Source organism: Pristiophorus japonicus, chromosome 8 (assembly GCF_044704955.1).
Source record: "Pristiophorus japonicus isolate sPriJap1 chromosome 8, sPriJap1.hap1, whole genome shotgun sequence".
Lineage (NCBI taxonomy): Eukaryota > Metazoa > Chordata > Chondrichthyes > Pristiophoridae > Pristiophorus > Pristiophorus japonicus.
In genome coordinates, this window is record NC_091984.1 from 237,181,189 (window position 1) to 237,206,978 (window position 25,790).

The 25,790-nt window shown below is 48.2% G+C and overlaps 1 protein-coding gene across 3 annotated transcripts in view; it reads right to left on the reverse strand.

The window, feature by feature from the left end:
- Positions 1–1,303: 1,303 nt before the first annotated feature.
- The window catches only part of noc4l (nucleolar complex associated 4 homolog), a 55,529-nt gene continuing 31,042 nt past the window's right edge, over positions 1,304–25,790 (reverse strand). Inside the window, exons 6-15 of one of the 3 annotated variants that reach the window (XM_070888124.1) lie at positions 25,666–25,768; positions 21,970–22,004; positions 20,251–20,301; positions 13,691–13,802; positions 11,417–11,477; positions 8,885–8,995; positions 7,166–7,329; positions 5,992–6,074; positions 5,002–5,115; positions 1,304–1,550 (exon numbers count right to left, since the gene is read on the reverse strand). In XM_070888124.1, the coding sequence (XP_070744225.1) occupies positions 1,434–1,550; positions 5,002–5,115; positions 5,992–6,074; positions 7,166–7,329; positions 8,885–8,995; positions 11,417–11,477; positions 13,691–13,802; positions 20,251–20,301; positions 21,970–22,004; positions 25,666–25,768 (951 nt within the window). In that variant the 3' untranslated portion in view covers positions 1,304–1,433. The remainder of the gene's footprint in view (positions 1,551–5,001; positions 5,116–5,991; positions 6,075–7,165; positions 7,330–8,884; positions 8,996–11,416; positions 11,478–13,690; positions 13,803–20,250; positions 20,302–21,969; positions 22,005–25,665; positions 25,769–25,790) is intronic. The other 2 variants (XM_070888125.1, XM_070888126.1) reach the window with 2 other exon arrangements.

Here is a 25,790-nt window from a genome sequence, read left to right on the forward strand (position 1 = left end):
GATAAAATCAAAGAGAGAGTGCGCCCAGGAGGTGCCAGTCGCCCAGCTCACATCACACAGAAACCACAGACCATCAAACCAATACTTAGCTTATATTTAACAAAAGAGGTTTGGCATGACTTCCTTGTTTTTGTATTGAATGCCTCGATTTACAAACCGGCTGAGGAATGAGTTGTTGTGATCAGGAACGCGCTGCTCGAAAGGGCGATGGGAGCAGATTAAATAGTAACTTTCAAACGGGAATTGGATAAATACTGGGAGGGAAGGAATTATCCGGGCTGTGGGGGAAGAACGGGGGGAGTGGGACTAATTGGATCGCTCGCTCACAGAGCCGGCACAGGCTCGATGGGCTGAATGGCCTCCTTCTGTGCCCTATCCTTCTATGATACAAATTCAGCAAATTCTGCCCTGCACAAGACTCACAAAAGGATTGCTTTGGTGTATTTGTGTTCTTGTATAGAAATGATTGCATTTTATTGTTAATGTGTGCACAGTTTAAATGTATTAATGAGGGACTGAGTGACCGACTCCTGTCCCTAATGTTACTGATTCACATGCCATATAGCAGAATGCTAGAATCCTGATACTGATTATCGAGTTACTTCGAATGTACAGCACAGAAACAGGCCATTCGGTCCCACTGCTCCGTGCGGGGTTTATGCTCCATACTAGCCTTCTCCCGCCCCTCTCCATCCGACACTCGCACCCTATCCTTCTATCCCTCTGCTCAGGCACGGGGCCGTATGGCAAAACCAGGGAGACACCATCACATGTTACTCCAACATACCCGCCACAAAAGTGTGGGGGGGTGCCATTATCACATTGTTGTTTGTGGGAGCTTGCTGTGCACATATTGGCTGCTGTGTTTCCTACATTACAACAGTGACTACACTCCAAGAAGTACTTCATTGGCTGTAAAACGCTTTGAGACGTCCGGTGGACGTGAAATGCGTTATATAAATGCAATTCTTACAGGTCGGCATTGTTTGAACAGTCAGGGCTCCCGGAATGATGGGTAATGACTGGGGGAGCAGCATCGTCCGGGTCCTCACACTGAGCGCTCGCTCTTCCCGGCTGTGTGATCTCCGCTCATGGACGTCAACAACAGGCAGAAACCTTCCTCAGCGCCCACCACACGAGCAACTGCGCCTTCGCCGTGCACTCTGTTTATTGTGCATCTGCAACGGTTACAGAATTTGGTGGTCTCCTCCGAACAGACCCAGAATCACCCCTCCCTCCTCCAACCCACTCAAATCACAGAGACTCAAACAGCACCAGAAACATGTTCGATATTGGCCGCTCATCTATTGCAAAGTTTTTTTATTTAAAAAATACCACAATGACTATAACGGCATGAAAACAGAGGGTAACAACCACACAGAAAAATACACCAGATACGGTTTTGTTTCCACAGCAAACTCTTGTAACGACTGTTACTCCAAAGCCCAGTGATGTGTGACCAGATCACCTTTCCTGCTCAGTAAACCCTCGGCCGGCTCGAACTCCAAGGGGGCGAACTTTGCTCTTTTCTTTGGTTCTTTTTCAAACAGCTGTTTTAAAAAAAAACACACAAATACATGGATTGACAGAACTGAAGCTGATGCAATCTTTATCTTGGGTTACCAGCCGTCTCGGCTCCCAAGCTCTGGAACTCTCTCCCTATATCCCTCCACCTCCCTCTCCTGTTACACGACCCTCTCTAAAATCTGCAGTTGTGTGTCAGTCACCCCACTCCCCCTTTGCCTCGCCACCCACTTTGTTTCTTCATTGTGAAGTCCTTTGGGGTGTTTTTCTATGTTGAGTGCAAGCAGTTCAACCCCCCCCCCCCCCCCCCCCCCCAGAGATGTCTGCACTCCTCTAATTCTGCCCTCCTGAGCATCCCTGATTATAATCGCTCTGTCATCGGTGGCCGTGCCTTCTGTTGCCTGGGCCCCAAGCTCTGGAACTCCCTCCCTAAACCTTGCTCTCCTCCTTTAAGACATTCCTTAAATCCTACCTCTCTGATCAAGCTTTTGGTCATCTGCCCAAATATCTCATGTGGCTCGGTGTTAAATTTTGTTCGATAATCGCTCCTGTGAAGCATCTTGGAACGTTTTACTATGGTAAAGGCACTATATAAATGCAAGTTATTGATTAAGTGTGGCAATTGTCCTGGCCAATATTTATCCCTCCATCATCAGTAAATCATCATAAGCAGCCCCTCGAAATCGAGGAAGACTTGCTTCCACTCTAAAAGTGAGTTCTCAGGTGACTGAACAGTCCAATACAGGAATTACAGTCTCTGTCACAGATGAGACAGACAGTGGTTGAGGGAAAGGGTGGGTGGGACAGGTTTGCTGCACGCTCCTTCCGCTGCCTGCGCTTGGTTTCTGCATGCTCTCGGTGATGAGACTCGAGGTGCTCAGCGCCCTCCCGGATGCTCTTCCTCCACTTAGGGCAGTCTTTGGCCGAGGACTCCCAGGTTTCGGTGAGGAAGAAAAACAGATTATCTGGTCATTATCATATTGCTGTGTGTGGGTGCAAATTGTTTGCTGCGTTTCCTACACTGACTACACTTCAATTAAAAGTACTTCATTGGCTGCGAAGAGCCTTGGGACATCCAACAGTTGTGAAAGGTGCTATATAAATGCAAGTCTTTCTTTTCTTTCTCGGTCAGCCCCCGTATCCAGCGACAGAGAGTTCGTGTGCTGTGGCTCATCTCTTAACTAGATCATCTCCACACCCAGTGTGTGTGGGCTGTACAGGAATCAGGGGATCTTAATGTTCGGGGTGAGGGTGCAGGAACTAAAGAAACCCACAGAATCTTTTGAGAGTGTACAGATATGCGCAAACATCACTGCACTGTGCATTTTCAAATACTACTAACGTTCTGTACAATGCAAGGCAGCCGAGTGTGACTGCTCCACTGCAGCAACCCCGTTTGTAAATCAAACTATTTTCTCGCAACCTCTTTCCTCCAAAGAATCTGTCGTATTGAAGACCAAGTGCAGTCACATAACATTTCAGCCAGAATATTTCATTTGTTAGGTGCAGCTGTAGCAGAATTATCCATTTGCTTCTGGCTTTCGGAAGAAGATCACTGAACTACAGGAGTTTAGAGCGCTGGGTCCATTCCTCCCGTCGTGCCTGTGCTGGAGCATCCCAAACTAATCCCACTGCCCCGCTCTCTCCCCATAACCCTGTATCAATCTCAAAACTAATCCCACTGCCCCGCTCTCTCCCCATAACCCTGTATCAATCACCAAACTAATCCCACTGCCCCGCTCTCTCCACATAACCCTGTATCAATCCCAAACTAATCCCACTGCCCCGCTCTCTCCCCATAACCCTGTATCAATCCCAAAACTGATCCCACTGCCCCGTTCTCTCCCCATAACCCTGTATCAATCTCCAAACTAATCCCACTGCCCCGCTCTCTCCCCATAGCCCTGTATCAATCCCCAAACTAATCCCACTATCTCCCCATAACCCTGTATCAATCCCAAACTAATCCCACTGCCCCGCTCTCTCCCCATAACCCTGTATCAATCCCAAAACTGATCCCACTGCCCCGCTCTCTCCCCATAACCCTGTATCAATCTCCAAACTAATCCCACTGCCCCTCTCTCTCCCCATAGCCCTGTATCAATCCCCAAACTAATCCCGCTCTCTCCCCATAGCCCTGTATCAATCCCAAATTAATCCCACTACCCTGCTCTCTCCCCATAGCCCTGTATCAATCCCATCTAATCCCACTGCCCCACTCTCTCCCCATAGCCCTGTATCAATCTCCAAATTAATCCCACTACCCTGCTCTCTCCCCATAGCCCTGTATCAATCCCATCTAATCCCACTGCCCCGCTCTCTCCCCATAGCCCTGTATCAATCCCAAATTAATCCCACTACCCTGCTCTCCCCATAGTCCTGTATCAATCCCATCTAATCCCACTGCCCCGCTCTCTCCCCATAGCCCTGTATCAATCCCAAACTAATCCCACTGCCCCGCACTCTCCCCTTAAGCTCTGTATCAATCACAAACTAATCCCACTGCCCTGCTCTCTCTCCCCATAGCCCTGTATCAATCCCAAACTAATCCCACTGCCCCGCTCTCTCCCCATAGCCCTGTATCAATCACCAAACTAATCCCACTGCCCCGCTCTCTCCCCATAGCCCTGTATCAATCCCCAAACTAATCCCACTGCCCCGCTCTCTCCCCATAGCCCTGTATCAATCCCCAAACTAATCCCACTGCTCCGCTCTCTCCCCATAGTCCTGTATCAATCTCCAAACTAATCCCACTGCCCCGCTCTCTCCCCATAGTCCTGTATCAATCTCCAAACTAATCCCACTGTCCCGCTCTCTCCCCATAGCCCTGTATCAATCTCAAACTATCCCTACAGCCCCGCTCTCTCCCCATAGCCCTGTATCAATCCCAAACTAATCTCACTGTCCCGCTCTCTCCCCATAGCCCTGTATCAATCCCAAACTAATCCCACTGCCCCGCTCTCTCCCCATAGCCCTGTATCAATCCCAAACTAATCCCACTGCCCCGCTCTCTCCCCATAGCCCTGTATCAATCTCCAAACTAATCCCACTGTCCCGCTCTCTCCCCATAGCCCTGTATCAATCCCAAACTAATCCCACTGCCCCGCTCTCTCCCCATAGCCTTGTATCATCCCCTGACAGTGCAGCGATCCCTCAGTACTGTCCCTCCGACAGTGCAGCACTCCCTCAGTACTGACCCTCCGGCACTCCCTCTGCACTGCACTGGGAGTGCCAGCCTAGATTTGTGTGCTCCAGTCACTGGAGTGGAACTTGAACCCAAAACCTTGAGAGTGAGTGGCGAGAGAGAGAGTGCACCCACTAAGCCAGGGCTGACAATTATGACATCGGATCGCGGGAGTCCTATGGGAGTTCCGATGATCCTACTCGATGATCCCATCCATTTTTCTGTGAAAACCACAAATCCCTAATCTTGCTGATGTACAAGCCAAAATACTACAGGTAGACAAGATTACTTACCACGGAGATAGAAAGATCGAGCAATACGGATATGTCAGCCTCTTGGTTTGACAAAGCTTTATTTATTGTAGCGGCTGCATTGGCGACGTCGGGATGGTAATGTTTCTGCAGAGTCTGAACCGGAGACAGAGAGCAAAACAAAGTTGGCACCGTCCCGCCCGGATCAGAACTTCAGTCATATTGAAACGCCGAGCAGAATTCGAGGGGAGAAGACTCATCGTACCACAGAACAAAGCTAGAGAGCACGGACCGAACACAATGACTAAAGCTGCAGACAGTCTCACACACCCACAAAATAGAGAATGCACAACTCTGCACACAAAGTAAAGCTTGGGAATCAAAGTGCCCACAAACTAGATTGATTCCTGGGATGAGAAGGCAGTCTTATGAGGAGAGATTGAGTAAAATGGACCTATATTTTCTGGCATTTAGAAGAATGAGAGGTGATCTAATTGAAAAGTATACAATTCTTAAGAGGGCTTGACAGGGTAGATGCAGGGAGGATGTTTCCCCCGGGCTGGGGAGTCTAGAACCAGGGGTCACAGTCTCAGGATAAGGGGTTGGCCATTTAGGACTGAGATGAGGAGGAATTTCTTCACTCAGAGGGTGGTGAATCTCTGGAATTCTCTGCCCCAGAGGGCTGTGGAGGCTCAGTCTCTGAATATATTCAAGGCTGAGATCGATAGATTTTTGGACTCTCGGGGAATCGAGGGATATGAGATCAGGCAAGGAAGTGGAGTTGAGGTCGATTATCAGCCGTGATCTTATTGAATGGCGGAGCAGGCTCGAGGGGCCGAATGCCCAACTCCTGCCCCTAATTCTTGTTATAAGTTAATGGAAACTTCCCCTGTGCACTTTGCATTAATCCTATGTATTTTCCATAATGCAGGTACCTGGGATTAGAATATCAACATACGTCTCTGTGCCCTGCATAGATATGAGAGATCACATTCCGAGCATGCTGGAAACATTACCGACGGAGGGACCAACCTGCAGTTCCCACAGAGAGCTCTCCATCGCTCGGCACTTTGTGGGATCTTCCTCGTCCATTATGTACGGATCAGCGGCAAGATCTGGAAAACATCCAGAGTTAATACAAAATGATTAGTGGTTTGGAGTGAGACCTTGAATTGATCACTAATGCAGGGCAGAATAAAATTAAATAAAATCAAACAGACCAAAACGAAATAACATAAAATTAAACAATAATATAAAACAAAACTTTAATTTGCGCACACCAATTTTGGAAATCATAGAATGATACAGCACAGGAGGCCATCGTGCCTGTTCCGGCTCTTTGGCGGAGCTGTCCAATTAGTCCCATTCCCCCGCTCTTTGTCCACAGCCCAGCAATTTTTTCCCTTTTCAAAGATATATCCAATTCCCCATTGAAAGATTAAATTCTGTGAACTCAATTAAAGAATCTGAAATGGCTTTTGCCCCAGGTTCAGACGCGTGGGAGTTTGACTTGCTTTGATCAGCAAGACATATCTCAACGACAATTTGTATTTATTGCACCTTTAACGTAGTGAAAGGTCCCAAGGCGCTTCACAGGAGTGTTATGAGATTTAAAAAACTACACCAAGCTACACAAATAGAAATTAACGCAGGTGGCTTGGTCAAAGAGGTCAGTTTTAAGGAGCGTCTTGAAGGAGGAAGAGAGAGCGGTAGAGAGGCGGAGAGGTTTAGGGAGGGAGTTCCAGAGCTTGGGGCCCAGGCAATAGAAGGCACGGACACCAATGGTGGAGCGATTATAATCGGGGATGCTCAAGAGGGCAGAATTAGAGGAGCGCAGAGTTCTCGGGGGGAGGGGTTGTGGGTCTGGAGGAGGTTAGAGAAAGAGGGCGGGGGGGGGGGGGGGCGAGGGCCATGGAGGGATTTAAAAATAAGGGTGAGAATTTTGAAATCGAGGTGTTGCTTAACCGGAAGCCAATGTAGGTCAGCGAACACAGGGGTGATGGGTGAGCGGGACTTGGTGCGAGTTAGGACTCGGGGCAGCCAGGTTTTGAATCACCTCTAGTTTAGATCTCAGATTGTATTAAATTTAAGTTAACACACAGAAAATGTACAGCAAAAGCTTCAATCGCAGAACACTACACACAAAAAAGACATTTCCAACGCAGATAAATCAAAGTCGCCACGACAACGGTGGAAGGAACAGTACCTTGAGTCTCGCCGGGCCGGTGAACGAGGGCCTTGCAGGACGGGTGCCGACGAATGAGATTACATATCAGAGGAATGACCATCAGTAGGGCCTGAGGCGGTGCAGTAAGGGTCAGCCGAGATAGCCGCTTGCTAAACGCTGCCACCAGATAGGCGGGCAAATGGCTGGTTGCAGAGAAAGAAAAATCAAACGCTTGCAGGTACGCACGCAAACAGGCCGAGAGAACAAGAACGAGGACGTCACGCTAAACCTTTACACAACTCTGGTTTGGTCTCAGTTTTAGGATGTGAAGGCCTTAGAGAGGGTGCAGAAGAGATTCACTAGAATGACTCCGGGGATGAGGGACTTCAGTGACGTGGATAGACTGGAGAAGCTGGGGTTGTTCTCCTCGGAGCAGAGAAGGTTGAGAGGAGATTTGATCGAGGTGTTCAGAATCATGAGGGGTCAGGACAGAGTAGATAGAGAAACTGTTCCCATTGGTGGAAGGGTCGGGAACCAGAGGACACAGATTTAAGGTGATTGGCAAAAGAACCAAAGGGGGAGATGAGGAGAACTTTTTTTTTTTAATATATGCAACGAGTTGTTGTGATCAGGAACTGAAAAGGTGATGGGAGCAGATTCAATAGTAACTTTCAAAAGAGGATTGGATGAATACTTGAAAGCAGTTCACTAGGTTGATTCTGGAGATGAGGGGGTTGACTTATGAGGAAAGGTTGAGTAGGTTGGGCCTATACTCATTGGAGTTCAGAAGAATGAGAGGTGATCTTATTGAAATGTATAAGCTAATGAGGGGGCTCGACAAAGTGGATGCAGAGAGGTTATTGCTACTCATAGGGGAAACTAAAACGAGGGGACATAGTCTCAGAATAAGGGGCCGCCCATTTAAAACTGAGATGAGGAGGAATTTCTTCTCTCAGAGGGTTGTAAATCTGTGGAATTCTCTCCCCCAGAGAGCTGTGGAGGCTGGGTCCTTGAATATATTTAAGGTGGAGATAGACAGATTTTTGAGCGATAAGGTGATAAGGGTTATGGGGAGGGGGTGGGGAAGTGGAGCTGAGTCCATGATCAGATCAGCCGTGATCTTATTGAATGGCGGAGCAGGCTCGAGGGGCCGTATGGCCGACTCCTGCTCCTATTTCTTATGTTCTTATGAAACAATTCACAGGACTATGGGGAAAGAGCAGAGGGGGAGGGGGGCAGTGGGACTGATCAGATCGCTCTTTCAAAGAGCCAGCACAGGCTCGGTGGGCCGAAAGGCCTCCTTGTGTGGTATATCAGTCTGTGATTCTGCTTCACATACAGAAAAAGACAGGGTAGTGAGCTGTGGAGAGAGAAGTGAGGAGGGGCTTGTCAAAAAGATGATAAAGTGGGAGGAAGAAAGAAGTGGAAGGGGTCAGGGAGGGAGTTCCAGAGAACTGGGGCGAACCGGATGAAGGCTCTGCCACTAATGGTGGGGTGAAGGGGGCTGTGTTAATGGCTGGAGCCAGGGGAACATACTTTGAAAGTGAAGACAAAAATGCTGAACTTGTGAAAAAAAAACCAGGTGCAACGAGGGTGCATGAACTGATTGTATCTATTTGTACTCTTGGAGCAGGATACGTAGAAATCTAACCAAAGATATAGGGTTAGGCAATGTGGCTTAGCAACCGTACTTGAAAATGTAAACACGAGCCGAACTCATTGCAACACAGGAGGGCCGAGTGGACGCAAGAGACTGACCTGGAAGACAGGAAGAGATCGAAGAGATGGAAGAATCTCGCCCGGTACTTCACGTGCAGCACAGACGGGTCCAACAAGCTGTAAAGCTTTCTGTAGAAGTCTGGGTATTCCCTACATACACACACACACACACACAAAAACACAAGAGCCAGCATTTACACAATTCAAAGGGAACCAGGAAAAGGTTAAATAGTCCCTTAAGCAAACTACGATTTCACAATTACAGTTGTCTGAAGCAATTAAAGTCAGCTCTTAGCATCAGCGAAGTATCAGTGGCGAGGAGGTTTAAAAAAAAAACTTGGATTTGTATAGCGCCTTTCTCGACCACCAGACATCTCAAAGTGCTTTACAGCCATTGAAGTACTTTTGAAGTATAGTCACTGTTGTAATGTGGGAAACGCAGCAGCCAATCTGCGCACAGCAAGCTCCCACACACAGCAATGTGATAATGACCCAGATAATCTGTTTTTGTTATGTTGATTGAGGGATAAATATTGGCCCCAGGACACCGGGGAGAACTCCCCTGCTCTTCTTCAAAATAGCGCCATGGGATCTTTGACGTCCGCCTGAGAAGGGGAACGGGGCCTCGGTTTAACGTCTCATCCAAAAGATGGCACCTCCGACAGTGCAGCACTCCCTCAGTACTGTACTGAGAGTGTCAGCCTAGATTTATGTGCTCAAGTCCCTGGAGTGGGACTTGAACCCACAACCTTCTGACGCGGAGGAGAGAGGCCATGGCTGACAGTGTGTCAGTTTTACTAGAATAATTCCAGGGATGAGGGACCTCAGTTACAAGAGACTGGAGAAGAATCGAATTATTCTCCTTAGAGCAGAGAAGGTTATGGGAAGATTTAATAGAGGTGTTCAAATTCATGAAGGGTTCTGATAGAGTAAATAAGGAGAAACTGTTTCCACTGGCGCACACACACACACTGACTGTCGGCGCACACACTCACACATACAGTATACACCCTCTCACACACACAGTATAAACCCTCACACACAGACTGTCGGCACACATACACACACACACAGTATACATCCTCTCACACACACAGTATAAACCCTCACACACAGACTGTCGGCACACACATAGTATACACCCTCACATACAGACTGTCGGCACCCACACTCTCACACAGTATACACCGCACATACAGACTGTTGGTATATATACACACACACACACACACACAAACAATATACACTCTCACACGCTGACTGTCGGCACACACACACAGTATAATATACTATGATACTATGCATCAGGATAATATACACGCGGAATCCACATGGACAATACAAATTCAGAGACTACATGCACATTGACTGCACAGCGATGGTACACATTCACAGACTGCAAGTGGAGAATACATGATGAGAATACACATCCACTGCTCGCGCACACAGCCTCCACAGATAATACACGCACAGCCTCTGTTCACACTCACAACCTGCACACAGATGATGCACACACGCACGCATACATGGATGATACACGTTTGAGTTCCTCTCTATGTGAACGGTCACATTCACACCAGATGTGCCGGTTAATTAACAGCTGGTTCATCCTTGTTTATAAAAAAGCAAAATCTTCACCACATTGTATTGCAGATTGAGAGAGTTGGCTGCTGTTTATTGATGGACTAAGGGCTGTGGGTTTATTAACTGTTCACTGACTCCATCCCTCTCCCCAACTCCTGTCTGAGGCTGAACCAGACTGTTCGCAACCTGGGTGTCATATTTGACCTGAAATGAGCTTCCGGCCACATATCCGCAGCATAACTAAGACCGCCTATTTCCACCTCCGTAACATCACCCGTCTCCGCCCCTGCCTCAGCTCATCCGCTGCGGAAGCCCTCATCCATGCCTTTGTTACCTCCAGACTTAACTATTTCAACGTACTCCTGGCTGGCCTTCCACATTCTACCCAAGTAAACTAGAGGTGATCGAAAACTTGGTTGCCCGTGTCCTAACTCGCACCCAGTCCCGCTCACCCATCACCCCCTGTGCTCACTGCCCCGTGTCCTAACTCGCACCCAGTCCCGCTCACCCATCACCCCCTGTGCTCGTTGACCTACATTGGCTCCCGGTTAAGCAACGCCTCGATATCAAAATTCTCATCCTTATTTTCAAATCCCTCCATGGCCCTCGCCCCTCCCTATTTCTGTAATCCCCTCCAGCCCCACAAACCTCGAGATGTCTGCGCTCCTCTAGTTCTGCCCTCCTGAGCATCCCCGATTATAATCGCTCCACCATCGGTGGCCGTGCCTTCTGTTGCCTGGGCCCCAAGCTCTGGAACTCCCTCCCTAAACCTCTCCACCTCTCTACCTCTCCTTCCTCCTTCAAGATGCTCCTTAAAACCTACCTCTTTGACCAAGCTTTTGGTCACCTAATTTCTACTTATGCAGCTCGGTGACAATTTTTTACTCATAACACTCCTGTAAGCGCCTTGGGACGTTTCACTACGTTAAAGGCGCTATACAAATACCAGTTGTTGTTGTTGACATTCGACATGAGAGAGACACTTACAAGTTGTGATGATGGATGAGGTAGAAGAGTCCGTTTAAGGCAAGTAGACTAATAGCTCCTCCTACAAAAATCAAGGATACAACATCAGTTAAACCATTCACACAGGACAGAGTCCACAGTCAGCAAGACTCTGCACCATGGCTGCCCCAGTTACCTACCCTTGTACAGCACGTTAATGTTCCGAAGCACCATGAGGACACTGCACAGCAGGTAGTGTTTTGGGAGGAGGGATGGGGCAGGGACTAAAGGGAATGTTGAGGAGACTTTTCAAAGTAGGGGGAGGATGGGGAAGGGGAAGAAATTGATGGGGCGCGGCAGAGGGATCTGAGGATGGAGCTACAGAGTGACTCAATCTGGCGGCTAAAGGCTCTACCAATGATGGTGGAGTCGAAAGATTTGCATTTCTATAGCACCTTTCACAACCTCGGGACGTCCCAAAGCGCTTTACGTCCAATGAAGTACTTTTGGAGTGTTGTCACTGCTGTAATGTAGGAAACGCGGCAGTCAATTTGCGCACAGCAAGCTCCCACAAACAGCAATGTGATAATGACCTGAGAATCTGTTTTTAGGTGTTGGTTGTGGGATAAATATTGGCCATGACACTGGGGAGAACTCCCCTGCTCTTCTTCAAATAGTGTCACGGGATTTTTTTACATCCACCCAAGAGGGTAGACAGGGCCTCGGTTTATCATCTCAATGGAAAGACTCCCTCAGCACTGCACTGGGAGTGTCAGCCTAGAATTTGTGCTCAGGTCTCTGGAGTGGGACTCAAACCCACAGCCTACTGGCTCAGAGGCGAGGGTGCTGCCCACTGAGGCTAGGAGGGACACAGCGTGCGAGGTGGGGCATAGGCCTGCAGGGATAGGGCAGTGGGCAGCCATGGAGGGATTTACAGCACAGTGTGAGGATTTTGGAATCAGTAGATGTGGAGCCAGTGCAGGTAGCCGGGGACATGGGTGATCGGTGAGCGGGACTTGGGATCGGATAGGAAGAAGGTGGGGGAGGTCTGGGCGAGGGGAGGCGAGGAAGGGGTTAAGGGAAGCTGAGCCTGTAAGTGACCCAAGGCCGGGTGAGGCTTTCAGTGGCAGTGGGGACTGAGGAAGAGGACGAGGGCGGGCAATACTGCGGTGGGACCGGGTGCTAATGAGCTCCTCCCTCCCAGCCAAGGCCGGCAGCAAACAATAAAGGAATAAAGTGACCATTTTCTGTCTTCCCCTGCAAGAAGCTTTCCTGCAGGCACACGGTCCCTAGGCAGGGGATCTCACCCCAGCTTTACCCGGGAAGCCATTGGGAGGAAAGCCAGGGTTGGCTCACCCACTGTTCCAGCTAAGCAGTCCACCACAGCGTAGACCAAGAGCTCCAAATAGCAGAGTGTGGGCTGTCACAGAGCTGATTCATTGCCTGAAGAGCAGGGAAGTTTCCCCAGTGTTCTGGGGCCAATATTTATCCCTCAATCGACATCAATTAAAACAGAATACCGCGAGATTGCTATTTGTGGGAGCTTGCTGTGCACAAATTAGCTGCCTCATTTCCTACATTGCAACAGTGACTACACTTCAAAAATTACTTCATTGGCTGCAAAGCGCTTTGGGACATCCTGAGGTCGTGAAAGGCGCTAGAGAAATGCAAGTCTTTCTTTATGAACAGGTTGAGCGAGGAATGCAAGCTATTGCTTTATGCCGATCCTTCACTTGTTCTCATGAACAGTCACGCCCATGAAAAGGTAACCGTCTTTCTCCTTCAGACCCATGATCTGAGCTTTCCCAACATTCTCTGTTACCACTTATTTCTAGTATTAGTGATTCTAACACACTCAGTGCCCATTCTGCCGTGGCTAGGGGGCTCGTTATAATTACAGGAGAGAGAGGCGGAGAGGTTTAGGGAGGGAATTCCAGAGCTTAGGAGCCCAGGCAGCCGAAGGCACGGACGCCGATGGTGGAGCGATTAAAATCAATCAGCAGCAGATATTTCGGAGGGTTGTGAAGCTGGAGGAGGTTACAGTGATAGGGAGGAACGAGGAGGCCATGGAGGGATTTGAACACGAGAATGAGAAGTTTAAGAAGATTGAGGCTTTGCCAGACCGTGAGCCGATGTAGGTCAGCGAGCACAGTGGGTGATGGGTGAGCGGGAGTTGGTGCGAGTTAGGACAGAAGCAGCCTCAGTGTTACACTTCCAAATCAAGCCACGTATCCTGATAGTATGGGCCGTGAAGTCTGCTTATGGGAAAGACCAGAGGCGCTGAACCATGTACGCTCTACTTTACTGCTCACATACCTATCTCGTAGGCAGCAGTGAGGAAATCTATCATCAGGATTGGCTTGCTCATGTGTGGCAATATGGACTCATGGAAAATCACCAGCACCTTCTTGTACAGATTAGTTGACAGCTGTAAAATAAGTATCAATGTCTTGGTTAAAACCGTCAGCAATGTTTCAGCCCTGTTAGCGGAAATTCCCGTGGTTACTGTGGCCACAAAGGGTTATTGGGCCTGCAACAATAACTTCTGGCCCGGGTGGTTTTATAAGACAAGCTTTAATATATATTGATGAATCTAAAATCTAGGCTGATACACAAGTGCCAGTATTGAGAGAACGCTGCACTGTCGGAGGCGCCGTGATGTTAAACCGAGGCCCCATCTGCCCTCTCGGGTGGACGTAAAAGATTCCACGGCACTATTTCAAAGAAGAGTTCTTCCTAATGACCCAGCCAATATTTATCCCTCAATCAACGTCACTAAAACAGATTATCTGGTAATTATCACATTGCTGTTTGTAGGCGCTTGCTGTGCGCAAATTGGCTGCCGCGTTTCCTACATTACAACAGTGACTACACTAAAAAAAAAGAGTACACAGTGTAAACAATAGAGCCAGGACTTTCAGGAGTGAAATTAGGAAATACTTCTACACACAAAGAGTGGGAGAGGTTTGAAACTCTCTTCCACAAAGGGCAATTGATGCTGGATCAATTGTTAATTTTAAATCGGAGATCGATAGATTTTTGTTAACCAAAGGTATTGAGGGATATGGGCCAAATATGGAGTTAGGTCACAGATCAGCCATGATTTCACTGAATGGAGGAACAGGCTCGAGGGGCTCAATGGCCTCCTTCGGTTCCTATGTTGCTAACCAATAAACGATCAGATTTATGGAGTTCAATTTCACAAGCGGCCATGGTGCACTTCGAACTCGTGGCTTCGGGTGACGGTTTTTTAGCGGTGGTATTTTCTCGTTTAAAATAAACAGCGATACCGCGGGTGTTACAGCAGGAAGAGGAACATTACACAAGCACACTCAGATTTCACGTGGCAGTAATTTCTGGGCTTCGATACTTCGAGCACACGAGGGGTGCAGATAACTGAACGGCCACACCCCACTGCAATCCTCCAAACCTGTGCGACTGTAAAGCTTTCAGTGCCGTGTATTCACTTGTAAAAATAAATCTATTTAACTTTGATGGATTAGTTGACTGATAACACAGAAGGTTTACAAATGACATCCCTTAACTATCGTTATTGATAGGAAGAAACCACAGATTTGATTCCCACGGATCGATGAGTCATTTGCTTCTTGCGTCTCACCACAGTCAACTTCCATTATGACACACAAGAATTAGGAGCAGGAGTCGGCCATTCGAGTCTGCTCCGCCATTCATTAAGATCATGGCTGATCTTTGACTTCAACTCCACTTTCCCGTCCGATCTCCATACCCCTCGATTCCCCGAGAGTCCAAAAATCTATCGATCTCAGCCTTGAATATACTCAGAGACTCAGCATCCACAGCCCTCTGGGGCAGAGAATTTCAAAGATTCACCACCCTCCGAGTGAAGAAATTCCTCCTCATCTCAGACTTAAATGACCAACTCCTTATCCTGAGACTGTGCCTCCAGCCAGGAGATACAACCCTCTCAGCATCCACCCTGTCAATCCCCCTCAGAATCTTCGATGTTTAAATGAGATCACCTCTCGTTCTTCTAAACTCCAGAGAGTATAGGCCCATTCTACTCAAACTCTCCTCAGATGACAACCCTCTCATCCCAGGAATCAATCAAGTGAACCTTAGTTGAACCGTCTCTAAGGCAAGTATGTCTCGATGTCATCTGATAAGAACCAAAATTGCCAGCACCACTACAACATTAAGAACAAGTGTCGAGTGAGCGGGCTTGAGGGTAAACTGGGAAGCTGGTTTCAGTTACACTCTGACTGCTGAAAAATGAAAAACTCGAGCGGGTGAGCGGGGCTTGAGTAGGCCATCATCGGCCCCGCATACCGGATTTCTCAGAGAGGAATTTTACACATTTTCCTCCCCATAATTGCTCTGGGTTATGAATGCGTTTTTTTCGCCTCTCCTAGGACATCACACGACTCCGGATGAGGGAGGGAGTGTATATACTGTGATGCACAAGGCAGCTCTATTATGTAAGAACATAAGAAACAGGAGCAGGAGTTGGCCATTCGGCCCCTCGAGCCTGCTCCGCCATTCAATAAGATCACGCCTGAACTTCGACCTCAACTCCATTTTCCCGCCCGATCCCTCGACTCCCCTCGAGTCCAAAAATCTATCGATCTCAGCCTTGAATATACTCAACGACTGAGCCTCCACAGCCCTCTGGGGCAGAGAATTCCAAAGATTCACCGCCCTCTGAGTGAAGAAATTCCTCCTCATCTCAGTCCTCAATGGCCGACCCCTTATCCTGAGACTGTGACCCCTGGTTCTAGACACTCCAGCCCGGGGGAAACATGCTCCCTGCATCTACCCTGTCAATCCCCCTCAGATTATGAGATAGGCTGGGTGGCCCGGTAGGTCAGTCATTTTTCCGCATATTCATAATTGAGCATTTGTTTCCTTAAAGTTTAATAATGTGCAACTCTTCACTACAATTCCTAATTCTGTAGATGATAAACGACAACATTGATGGCTCTGAAATGATACTGTGCCACTTCCAGAAGGTTAATCTTTCAGCAAGCAGAATTATAATTTTATTAAATGACTGAGGTTACACAAGTGGAGGTGTTTGATCACTCCTGGGACGATATAAATGGACGGGGCATTATTAATGATCCATTTACTGATCCCTTACAGCAGCACTTTGTCTAAACACCTAAAGGGCAGCCTGGTTATAGGGGGGTCCTTACAGCTGGGGAGTAGGAAGTGCGTGTCAGGAGGATGAAGTAGAAAGGACATTTTATCATAGAATCTTGCAGCACAGGAGGCCATTCGGCCCATCGTGCCTGTGTCTGCTCTTCAAAAGAGCGATCCGATCACCCCCGCTCTTGCCCCATAACCCTGTAAATTTCTATACTTCAACTATTTATAAAAAGCTTCACTTTCTTTTTTTACAGTAACTAAAATGCCTTAAAAAGAGATTAACAATGTCAGTGTTCAACTGGAACATTGCAAACTGCTGCTTTCCATGAGTACAATATATTTAGTCACCGCCAGCTCTGTGATATTACACAGAATTATATACAGCACAGAAACAGGCCATTGGGCCCAACCAGTCCATGCCGGCGTTTATGCTCCACTCGAGCCTCCTCCCGTCTTTCCTCATCTAAATCTATCAGCATAACCCTCTATTCCCTTCTCCCTCGTATGTTTATCCAGCCTCCCCTTAAATGCATCGATACTATTCGCCTCAACCCCTCCTTGTGGCAGCGAGTTCCACATTCTCACCACTCTCTGGGTGAAGAAGTTTCTCCTGAATTCCCCATTGGGTTTATTAGTGACTGTCTGATATTGATGGCCCCTATAGTTTTACTTTTCCCCCACAAGGGGAAACATTCTCTCCGTATCCACTCTATCGAAACCTTTAATAATTTTAAAGACTTCGGTTAAGTCACCCCTCAGCCTTCTTTTTTCATGCAAAGTGACCCGGCCTGTTCATCCTTTATCATCCTTGTAAATCTTCTCTGCACCGTCTCCAGTGCCTCTATATCCGTTTTATAATATGGCGACCAGAACTGTACGCAGTACTGCAAGTGTGGTCTAACCAGGGTTCGATACAGGTTCAGCGTAATTTCTCTACGTTTCAGAAATAACCCCTCTCTTATTGCGCAAAAGAGAGGCACATCCTGTTTACCACTTCAATCAACATTTCAAAATAACAAGTTAACGGCTTGCAGAGACGTAAATTGACCAGTGCTCGACAGAAACAAGGTTGTAAGGAACAAAGCAGAATCAGGGCTCTGGAGCTGAACCTCACCACGGTCTAGTATCCAAATTAGATTAAGAAAAAAAAAAATAACTTGTATTTCTTTGGCGCCTTTCACGATCTCAGGACGTCTCAAAGCACTTTACAGCCAATGAAATACTTTAAAAAGTGTAGTCACTGTTGTAAAGTAGGAAACGCGGCAGCCAATTTGCGCACAGCAAGCTCCCACAAACAGCAATACGTTAATGACCAGATAATCTGTTTAAGTAATGTTGGTTGAGGGATATTGGCCTCAGGACACCGGGGAGAACTCCCCTGCTCTCAGAAATAGTGGCCGTGGGATCTTTTACGTCCGCCTGAGAAAGCAGTCGGGGCTTTGGTTTAACGTCGCAACCGAAAGAAGTCACATCCAACAGTGCAGCGCACCCTCAGTACTGCCCCTCCGACAGTGCGGCGCTCCCTCAGTACTGCCCCTCCGACAGTGCAGCGCACCCTCAGTACTGCCCCTCCGACAGTACGGCACTCCCTCAGTACTGCCCCTCCGACAGTGCGGCGCTCCCTCAGTACTGCCCCTCCGACAGTGCGGCGCTCCCTCAGTACTGCCCCTCCGACAGTGCGGCGCACCCTCAGTACTGCCCCTCCGACAGTACGGCACTCCCTCAGTACTGCCCCTCCGACAGTGCGGCACTCCCTCAGTACTGCCCCTCCGACAGTGCGGCACTCCCTCAGCACTGCCCCTCCGACAGTGCGGCACTCCCTCAGCACTGCCCCTCCGACAGTGCGGCACTCCCTCAGTACTGCCCCTCCGACAGTGCGGCACTCCCTCAGTACTGCCCCTCCGACAGTGCGGCACTCCCTCAGTACTGCCCCTCCGACAGTGCGGCACTCCCTCAGTACTGCCCCTCCGACAGTGCGGCACTCCCTCAGTACTGCCCCTCCGACAGTGCGGCACTCCCTCAGTACTGCCCCTCCGACAGAGCGGCACTCCCTCAGTACTGCCCCTCCGACAGTGCGGCACTCCCTCAGCACTGCACTGGGAGTGTTGGCCTAGATTTTTGTGCTCAAGTCTCTGGAGTGGGACTTGAACCCACGACCTTCTGACTCAGACGAGAGTGCTACTCACTGAGCTACAGATGATAGGAAAGCAAGAATACTTCCCTATTATGATAACATCCTCCACCCCCACACAGTGAGCCATAAAGAGAGATACTGATATGTTGATCGAGAGTATACCATGAGTAGTTATGTGAAATTTGTATAGCAACCTGGTAAGACCACACTTGTTTGGAGTGAACAGCGCTGGTCTCCAAATTATAAAGAAAGCTACTGGCGAAGGAACAAAAAAAAATTACTAGAATCATACCAGAACTAAGAGGTTATGCCCATCAGGAAAGATTGAACAGGCTTGGGACTCTTTACTCTAGAAAAGAGAAGACTGGGGCTGGGGGGGGGGTAACCTGATAGAGGTATTTAAAATTATGACGGGATTTGATAGGGTAGACGTAGATATTTCCACTTGCAGGTGTGACCAGAACTAGGAGCCATCAATATCAGACAGTCAGTAATAAATCCAATGGGGAACTCAGGAGAAACCTCTTTACCCAGAGAGCGGTGAGAATGTGGAACTCGCTGCCACAGGGAGGGGTTAAAGCGAATAGTATCAATGTATTTAAGAGGAAGCTGGATAAACACACGGGTTCATCTTTTATGTGGTGCTTTCATGCTGTGCACTGCACATCAATAGTGTATTATTTTAAATAATTTGCAAGGGAAGATATAATCGTGTTTGCATAACCGGCATCATAACTACCACAGGGAGTGGTTGCCTTGAATAGCAAAGATGCATTTAAGGGGAAGTTAGATAACCACATGAGCGAGAAAGGAATAGAAGGATAAACTGATAGGGTTAGATGAAGAGGGGTGGGAGGAGGCTCGTGTGGAACATAAACATCGGCATAGACCTGTTGGACTGACTGGCCTGTTTCTGTGCTGTACATTCGATGTAATGCCATGATGTAATAAGAACATAAGAAATAGGAGCAGGAGTCGGCCATTTTGGCCCCTCGAGCCTGCTCCGCCATTCAATAAGATCATGGCCGATCTGATCTTAGCCTCAACTCCACTTCCCTGCCCGCTCCCCCATAATCCTGGACTCCTTTATCATTCAAAAATTGTCTATCTCCACCTTAAATATATTCAATGACCCAGCCTCCACAGCTCTCTGGGGCAGAGAATTCTACAGATTCACAGAGAAGAAATTCCTCCTCATTTCCGTTTTAAATGGGCGGCCCCTTATTCTGAAACTGTGCCCCCTAGTTCTAGATTCCCCCCACGAGGGGAAACATCCTCTCTGCATCTACCCTGTCAAGCCCCCTCAGAATCGTACATGTTTCAATAAGATCACCTCTCATTCTTCTAAACTCCAGTGAGTATGGGCCCATTTGGCAACATGATGTAATACCATGGTGTTTTTCCTTTCTCTTAATACCTTGGATTTAAGAGCATGTTAACTGGAAGGAACATGACTGATTGCAGCTCTCGAGGCAAATGGAGACACACTGTAGGTGTGAACATGACACGTGAAATATGGCCTCACTCGAAAGCAGAACACATGTACAGCAAATGAGTTAAAGAAAGCGCTCGCGAGAAACATTATTTGTGGGGGGACGGAGGAGAACAAGCATACCTTGTGTTTAAGGAACACCAGCCACAGTCGCTCAAAGATTCTTCTGTGTTCCTGTTGGTGAGAAGGGGGATATTTGTAAAGCAACGGATTGAAACTGCTGGCTCGCTGAGCACATGATTAGCTGCTCAGGTAAGACCAACAGTAATATAGAATCACAGGAATTTATCCGCACAGGAGGCCATTCGGCCCATCGTGTCTCTGCCGGGACACAGCCAGTTCATTCCACGCTACACATTCACAAGTCAAGCTCACACCAAGTTGCTGCAGCAGTACAGGCACGACAGGGTTCTCGTTTCCCACACGAGCTAGACTTTCCCCACCTTTCTCGCTCCTGAGCGTCGCTAAGACCCAAGATACAATTTTACTTGCGATGGTGCTGGGAGAATGGGCCAACTTTGGTGCAGCTAGGCGCGAGGACCATGGGACTCGTGTTTCCATTAAAATACGGGTTCTGTAATAAAATGCCTTTAAAGAAATCTTGGGCCTGACGGACACTTGAAGAGTCGTAAAGGCTTTAATGACATTAGAAGCATTAATTGCCATGTCATCGGAACAGAGCAGCCGGAACCACAGACATGCCGTCAAGTCAGGGACATTGAGGGATTCTCAATGTACTTATAACGGTTGTATGACTGGTAGCTGATTTTGTCTCCTGAACCTAGTGTCTTATGGTAGAGTGCTACGCAATGTTCCCGCTAAGCTGCGAGGCCAAACGGCGGGCTGGGGGTCACACGCAGGCTGCTCACTGGCTTTTCAATGGAAAAACCGTGCATTAAAAAGACTTGCATTTATATAGCGCCTGTTATGATCACTGGATGTCTCAGAGCGCTTTACAGCCAATGAAGTACTTTTGGAGTACAGTCACTGTTGTAATGTGGGAAATGCGTTAGCCAATATGGGCACAGCAAGCTCCCACAAACATGATGACCAGATAATGTTTTTTCTTACGTTGATTGAGGGATAAATATTGGCCCCAGGACACCAGGAGAACTCCCCTGCTCTTCTTCGAAATAGTGCCGTGGGCTCTTTTGCGTCCACCTGCGAGTGTAGACAGGTTTAGCGTCTCATCTGAAAGACGGCATCTCTGACAGTGCAGCGCTCCCTCAGAACTGCCCCTCCGACAGTACGGCGCTCCCTCAGTATTGCCCCTCCGACAGTGCGGTGCTCCCTCAGTACTGCCCCTCCGACAGTGCGGTGCTCCCTCAGTACTGCCCCTCCGACAGTGCAGCACTCCCTCAGTACTGCCCCTCCGACAGTGCAGCACTCCCTCAGTACTGCCCTTCCGAAAGTGCGGCACTCCCTCAGTGTTGCCCCTCCGACAGTGCAGCACTCCCTCAGTACTGCCCCTCCGACAGCGCGGTGCTCCCTCAGTACTGCCCCTCCGACAGTGCGGTGCTCCCTCAGTACTGCCCCTCCGACAGTGCGGTGCTCCCTCAGTACTGCCCCTCCGACAGTGCGGCACTCCCTCAGTACTGCACTGGGAATGTCAGCCTAGATTTATGCACTCAAGTCCCTAGAGTGGGACTTGAACCCACAACCTTCTGACTCAGAGGCGAGAGTGCTGTCCACTGAGCCACGGCTGACAATTAAGGGGATGCACACGCCAAAAAACTAGAGGGAACATTGCTGCCGCCTCTCCCTTTATCTCTCAGAAAGGGAAGTGTTTCTGGACTCTCCATGTCCGGGTGAGTGACAGTGTGCCAGATATTCAAACAGTACCTTCAGTTTTGCTGCCTTCCATTCATCATGTTTACCTGCAAATAGAAAGGCTTCAGTTGTAATATCTTTCCCCAAGAATCAAAATACTGTAAGCACTTTATAGCACAACACTCTCAATTTTGGTCATTGCAGAAAAAAAACAAAGATCATTATTTTAAACAGATGCCATCACCTTCTCCAGGTATAATTAGGTGATGAGCAGAAATCTTCTCTGGCATGAATACGCCTCACTTGCACATGGTCAATGCAGAGGAGGAAGGCCATTCGGCCTATCTTACCCCATCCATCCCACCAAAACAGGAAAAGTTTAATTCCCGACTCCCAAATCCCACATTCCAACAGGCTCCTGAATAAGGCTCCCGCCTCCACCGCTCTCCCTGCAGTCTGCTGCACACATTGACTATTCTTTGTGTGAGGAGCTGCTTCCTGGCATCAGTCTTCAATTTGCTCTTCGTCACTTTGAAGATATCCCTCTCTGCCTGCTCTTGCCCTGGTACTCTGGTTTAGCTTGAAGCAATGCTCCCGTTTATCTTTTCTTCACAGCTTAAATATCTTGAGTAGAAATAAAGAAAGACGTGCATTTCTATAAGCACCTTTCGCAACCTCATGACGTCCAAAAGCGCTTTACAGCCAATGAAGTACTTTTTTTATTGGAGTATATTCGCTGTTGTAACGTGGGAAATGCGGTAGCCAATTTTCGCACAGCAAGCTCCCACACACAGTAATGTAACAATGGCCAAATGATCTGTTTTTTAGTGATGTTGATTCAGGACACTGGGGATAACTCCCCTGCTCTTCTTCAAAATAGTGCCATGGGATCTTTTACGTCCATCTGAGAGGGAAGACAGGGTCTCGTTTAACGTCTCATCTGAGAGACAACATCTCCGACAGTGTGGCACTCCCTCAGTACTTCCCCTCCGACAGTGCAGCACTCCCTCAGTACTGCCCCTCTGACAGTGCGGCGCTCCCTCAGTACTGCCCCTCTGACAGTGCAGCACTCAGTACTGCCCCTCCGACAGGGCAGCACTCACTCAGTACTGCCCCCCCGACAGTGCAGCATTCCCTCAGTACTGCCCCTCCGACAGGGCAGCACTCACTCAGTACTGCCCCCCCGACAGTGCAGCATTCCCTCAGTACTGCACTGGAGTGTCAGCCTGGATTTATGTGCTCAAGTCCCTGGAGTGGGATTTGCACCCACAACCTCCTGACTCAGGTGAGAGTGCTGCCCACTGAGCCACAGCCCTCCCAGTCAGTCACCTGCTTTCCAGGGTAAACATCCCAAGCGACTCTAATCTACCCTCATACTTCCAATGCTGTGGGGCTGCCCCATGCCCAAACAGAGCACTGATTGTATACTGGAAGTAGGATGCTAACCCTTGCAGAGGAAACGCTGGTTGTTTGAAAGTCACGTCTAACCAATTCACTCACAACTTACAAGTGCCGATAAGCTCAGCCTCTCATACAAATGCTGAATTCCAGAGAACTGGAGAGCACCCCATCATAGGTCAGTGGCTTCAGGAAATTATGGGGAGAGAGTGCCCTACCATAAGTCACTGGGTTCAGGGGACATGGAGAGAAAATTAGAGGATGTTAAGGCAGCTTGGGGTCCTCAGTATAAACCGCCATTTCCCAATCTTCATACACCCCTTGGTCCCCTACAGCCAATGCGGGACGGATTTTCACACCATTGTCTTTGACTAGATTCAAACTCAGAACAAAGAGTTGAAGGGACTCACCCTGTCGGCCCACAAAAATAAAGAGAGAGAGAGATGGTGAGCGTCCCATATTTTGCACTGGAACACACGATTATTATTCAGGGAGAATACAGAAAGGTATGAGGGGAAACTGAGCAAACTTGGGCTGAATTACCCCGGAATGAAGCTGTAGACAACAAGCTGCCATTATGTAGGTTGAGGGATGATCAGTTCAGACTGTAACATATGTAGCTGTGAGTATGCTCACAGGTTTGTAGCCTGCTCCTGAGCCTGGCCAAGGTGGCCATTAACCGGTCCAGGCAGCGGGCGGCCGAGGGGGTCGTTCAGCCCGACTGCCTGCCTCTCTTCCGCAGTTACATCCGAGCCAGGGTGTCCCTGGAGATGGAGCACGCGGTGTCCACCGGTACGCTCGCGGCCTTCCGCGAGAGGTGGGCGCCGGAGGGACTGGAGTGCATCATCACCCCCGGCAACCAAATTTTTAGTTGATTTTATGTCTGAATGTTAATTTGTTTAATTTGCCGGTTTTAGTGCCTCCCCTTTTAGCCAGGGGGCACTTGCATAATTTGTGTTTCATTGCCCTTAGAAAAACAAAACAAAAAAAAAACAAGAGGGTACTTGAAAAGTGTTTTGGAGTGTGCCTCCCCCCTTTAATCAGGGGGCACTTGATTTTCTGATTACATCAAAAATAGTTGTAGAGCTGTTGCTCCTCATAGGACTGCTCCTGAGCCTGGCCAAGTTGCTCACTAATAGGTCGAGGCAGCGGGCGGTCGAGGGGATCGTTCGGCCCGACTGCCTGCCTCTCTTTTGCGGCTACGTTCGCGCCAGGGTGTCCCTGGAGATGGAGCAGGCGGTGTCCACCGGTACGCTCGCGGCCTTCCGAGAGAGGTGGGCGCCGGAGAGACTAGAGTGCAGCATCATCCGCAGGAACAGAATTTTAATTTGATCATTTAAAGTTCAAATAGTTTTACTGTTAATTTGGCAGTTCTCGTGCCCCTTTAATAAGTGGGCATTCGGCTTTATAGTTTTATTAAAATAGTTGTAGAGCTGTTGCATTGTGAGTGGCTTAGCTAGTCATGTGATGTTCACAAGACTCAATAAAACCCCAGTCAGTTGGGTCTAGGTCATCCACGATGAGATGTGAGCCTGGTGGATGAACTGGTAATGTGTTGTGTGATTGTTTAAACCATTGTTAATAAACTGACTAATTCTTAATAGCAATGTGTTGCTATGAACTCTTCAGCAAAGAAGCCATGAAGCAAATACATTACACAGGCCTCTGGTTTCTCTACAACAGTGACTACACTTCAAATGGTACTTCATTGACTGCAAAGCATTATGGGATGTCCTGAGGTCGTGAAAGGCACTATAGAAATTCAAGTTATTTCTTTTAAAATAATGAAGAGAATTGAAAAGACAGATTAGGGATGATTAGTAGGAGTCCAGAGACAAGAGACATCATAAGCAAATCCAGTGAAATATTCCATATGTAGTAAGGGTTGTGGAACCCACTGCTCCAGAAGACCATAAATACAAAGTCAACTGAGGTGTTTAAATATGGGATAGATATTAACTTGGGGATTAAGCGATATGGGGAAAGGGCTGGGAATTGGGATGAAAAAGTTAAAGCTCCCATGGAGAAACAGTCTTGATGGGCTGAATGACCAACCCGTCTCCAGCCCTTCTTACTGTATTTGGGCACTTGGCTTTACCTGCTAATTTTGATTGTAGGAACAAGAGGAGGCCATTCTGCCCCTCGAGCCTGTTCCGCCATTCAATTAGATCCTGGCCGATCTGTACCGTAATTCCATTTACCCGCCTTTGTTCCATATCCCTCGATAACCTTACCCAACAAAACATCTGTCAATCTTGGTCCTGAACATATCAATTGAACCAACATCCACAGACCTTTGAAGTGTATAAACTTTTCTCTATCCAAATTATTTCCTGCCGTAACCCGGGCTCGCCATTCAATAATACTTACCTTTCTGCTTCACGAGGAAATTCTTAAGTTCACTCTCTTCCGCTGGCATGTGAATCGAGGACAATAGCGTAAACACATTTTGATGATAAACAGGAAGAAAGACCTACACAGAGAGAGAGAGAAAT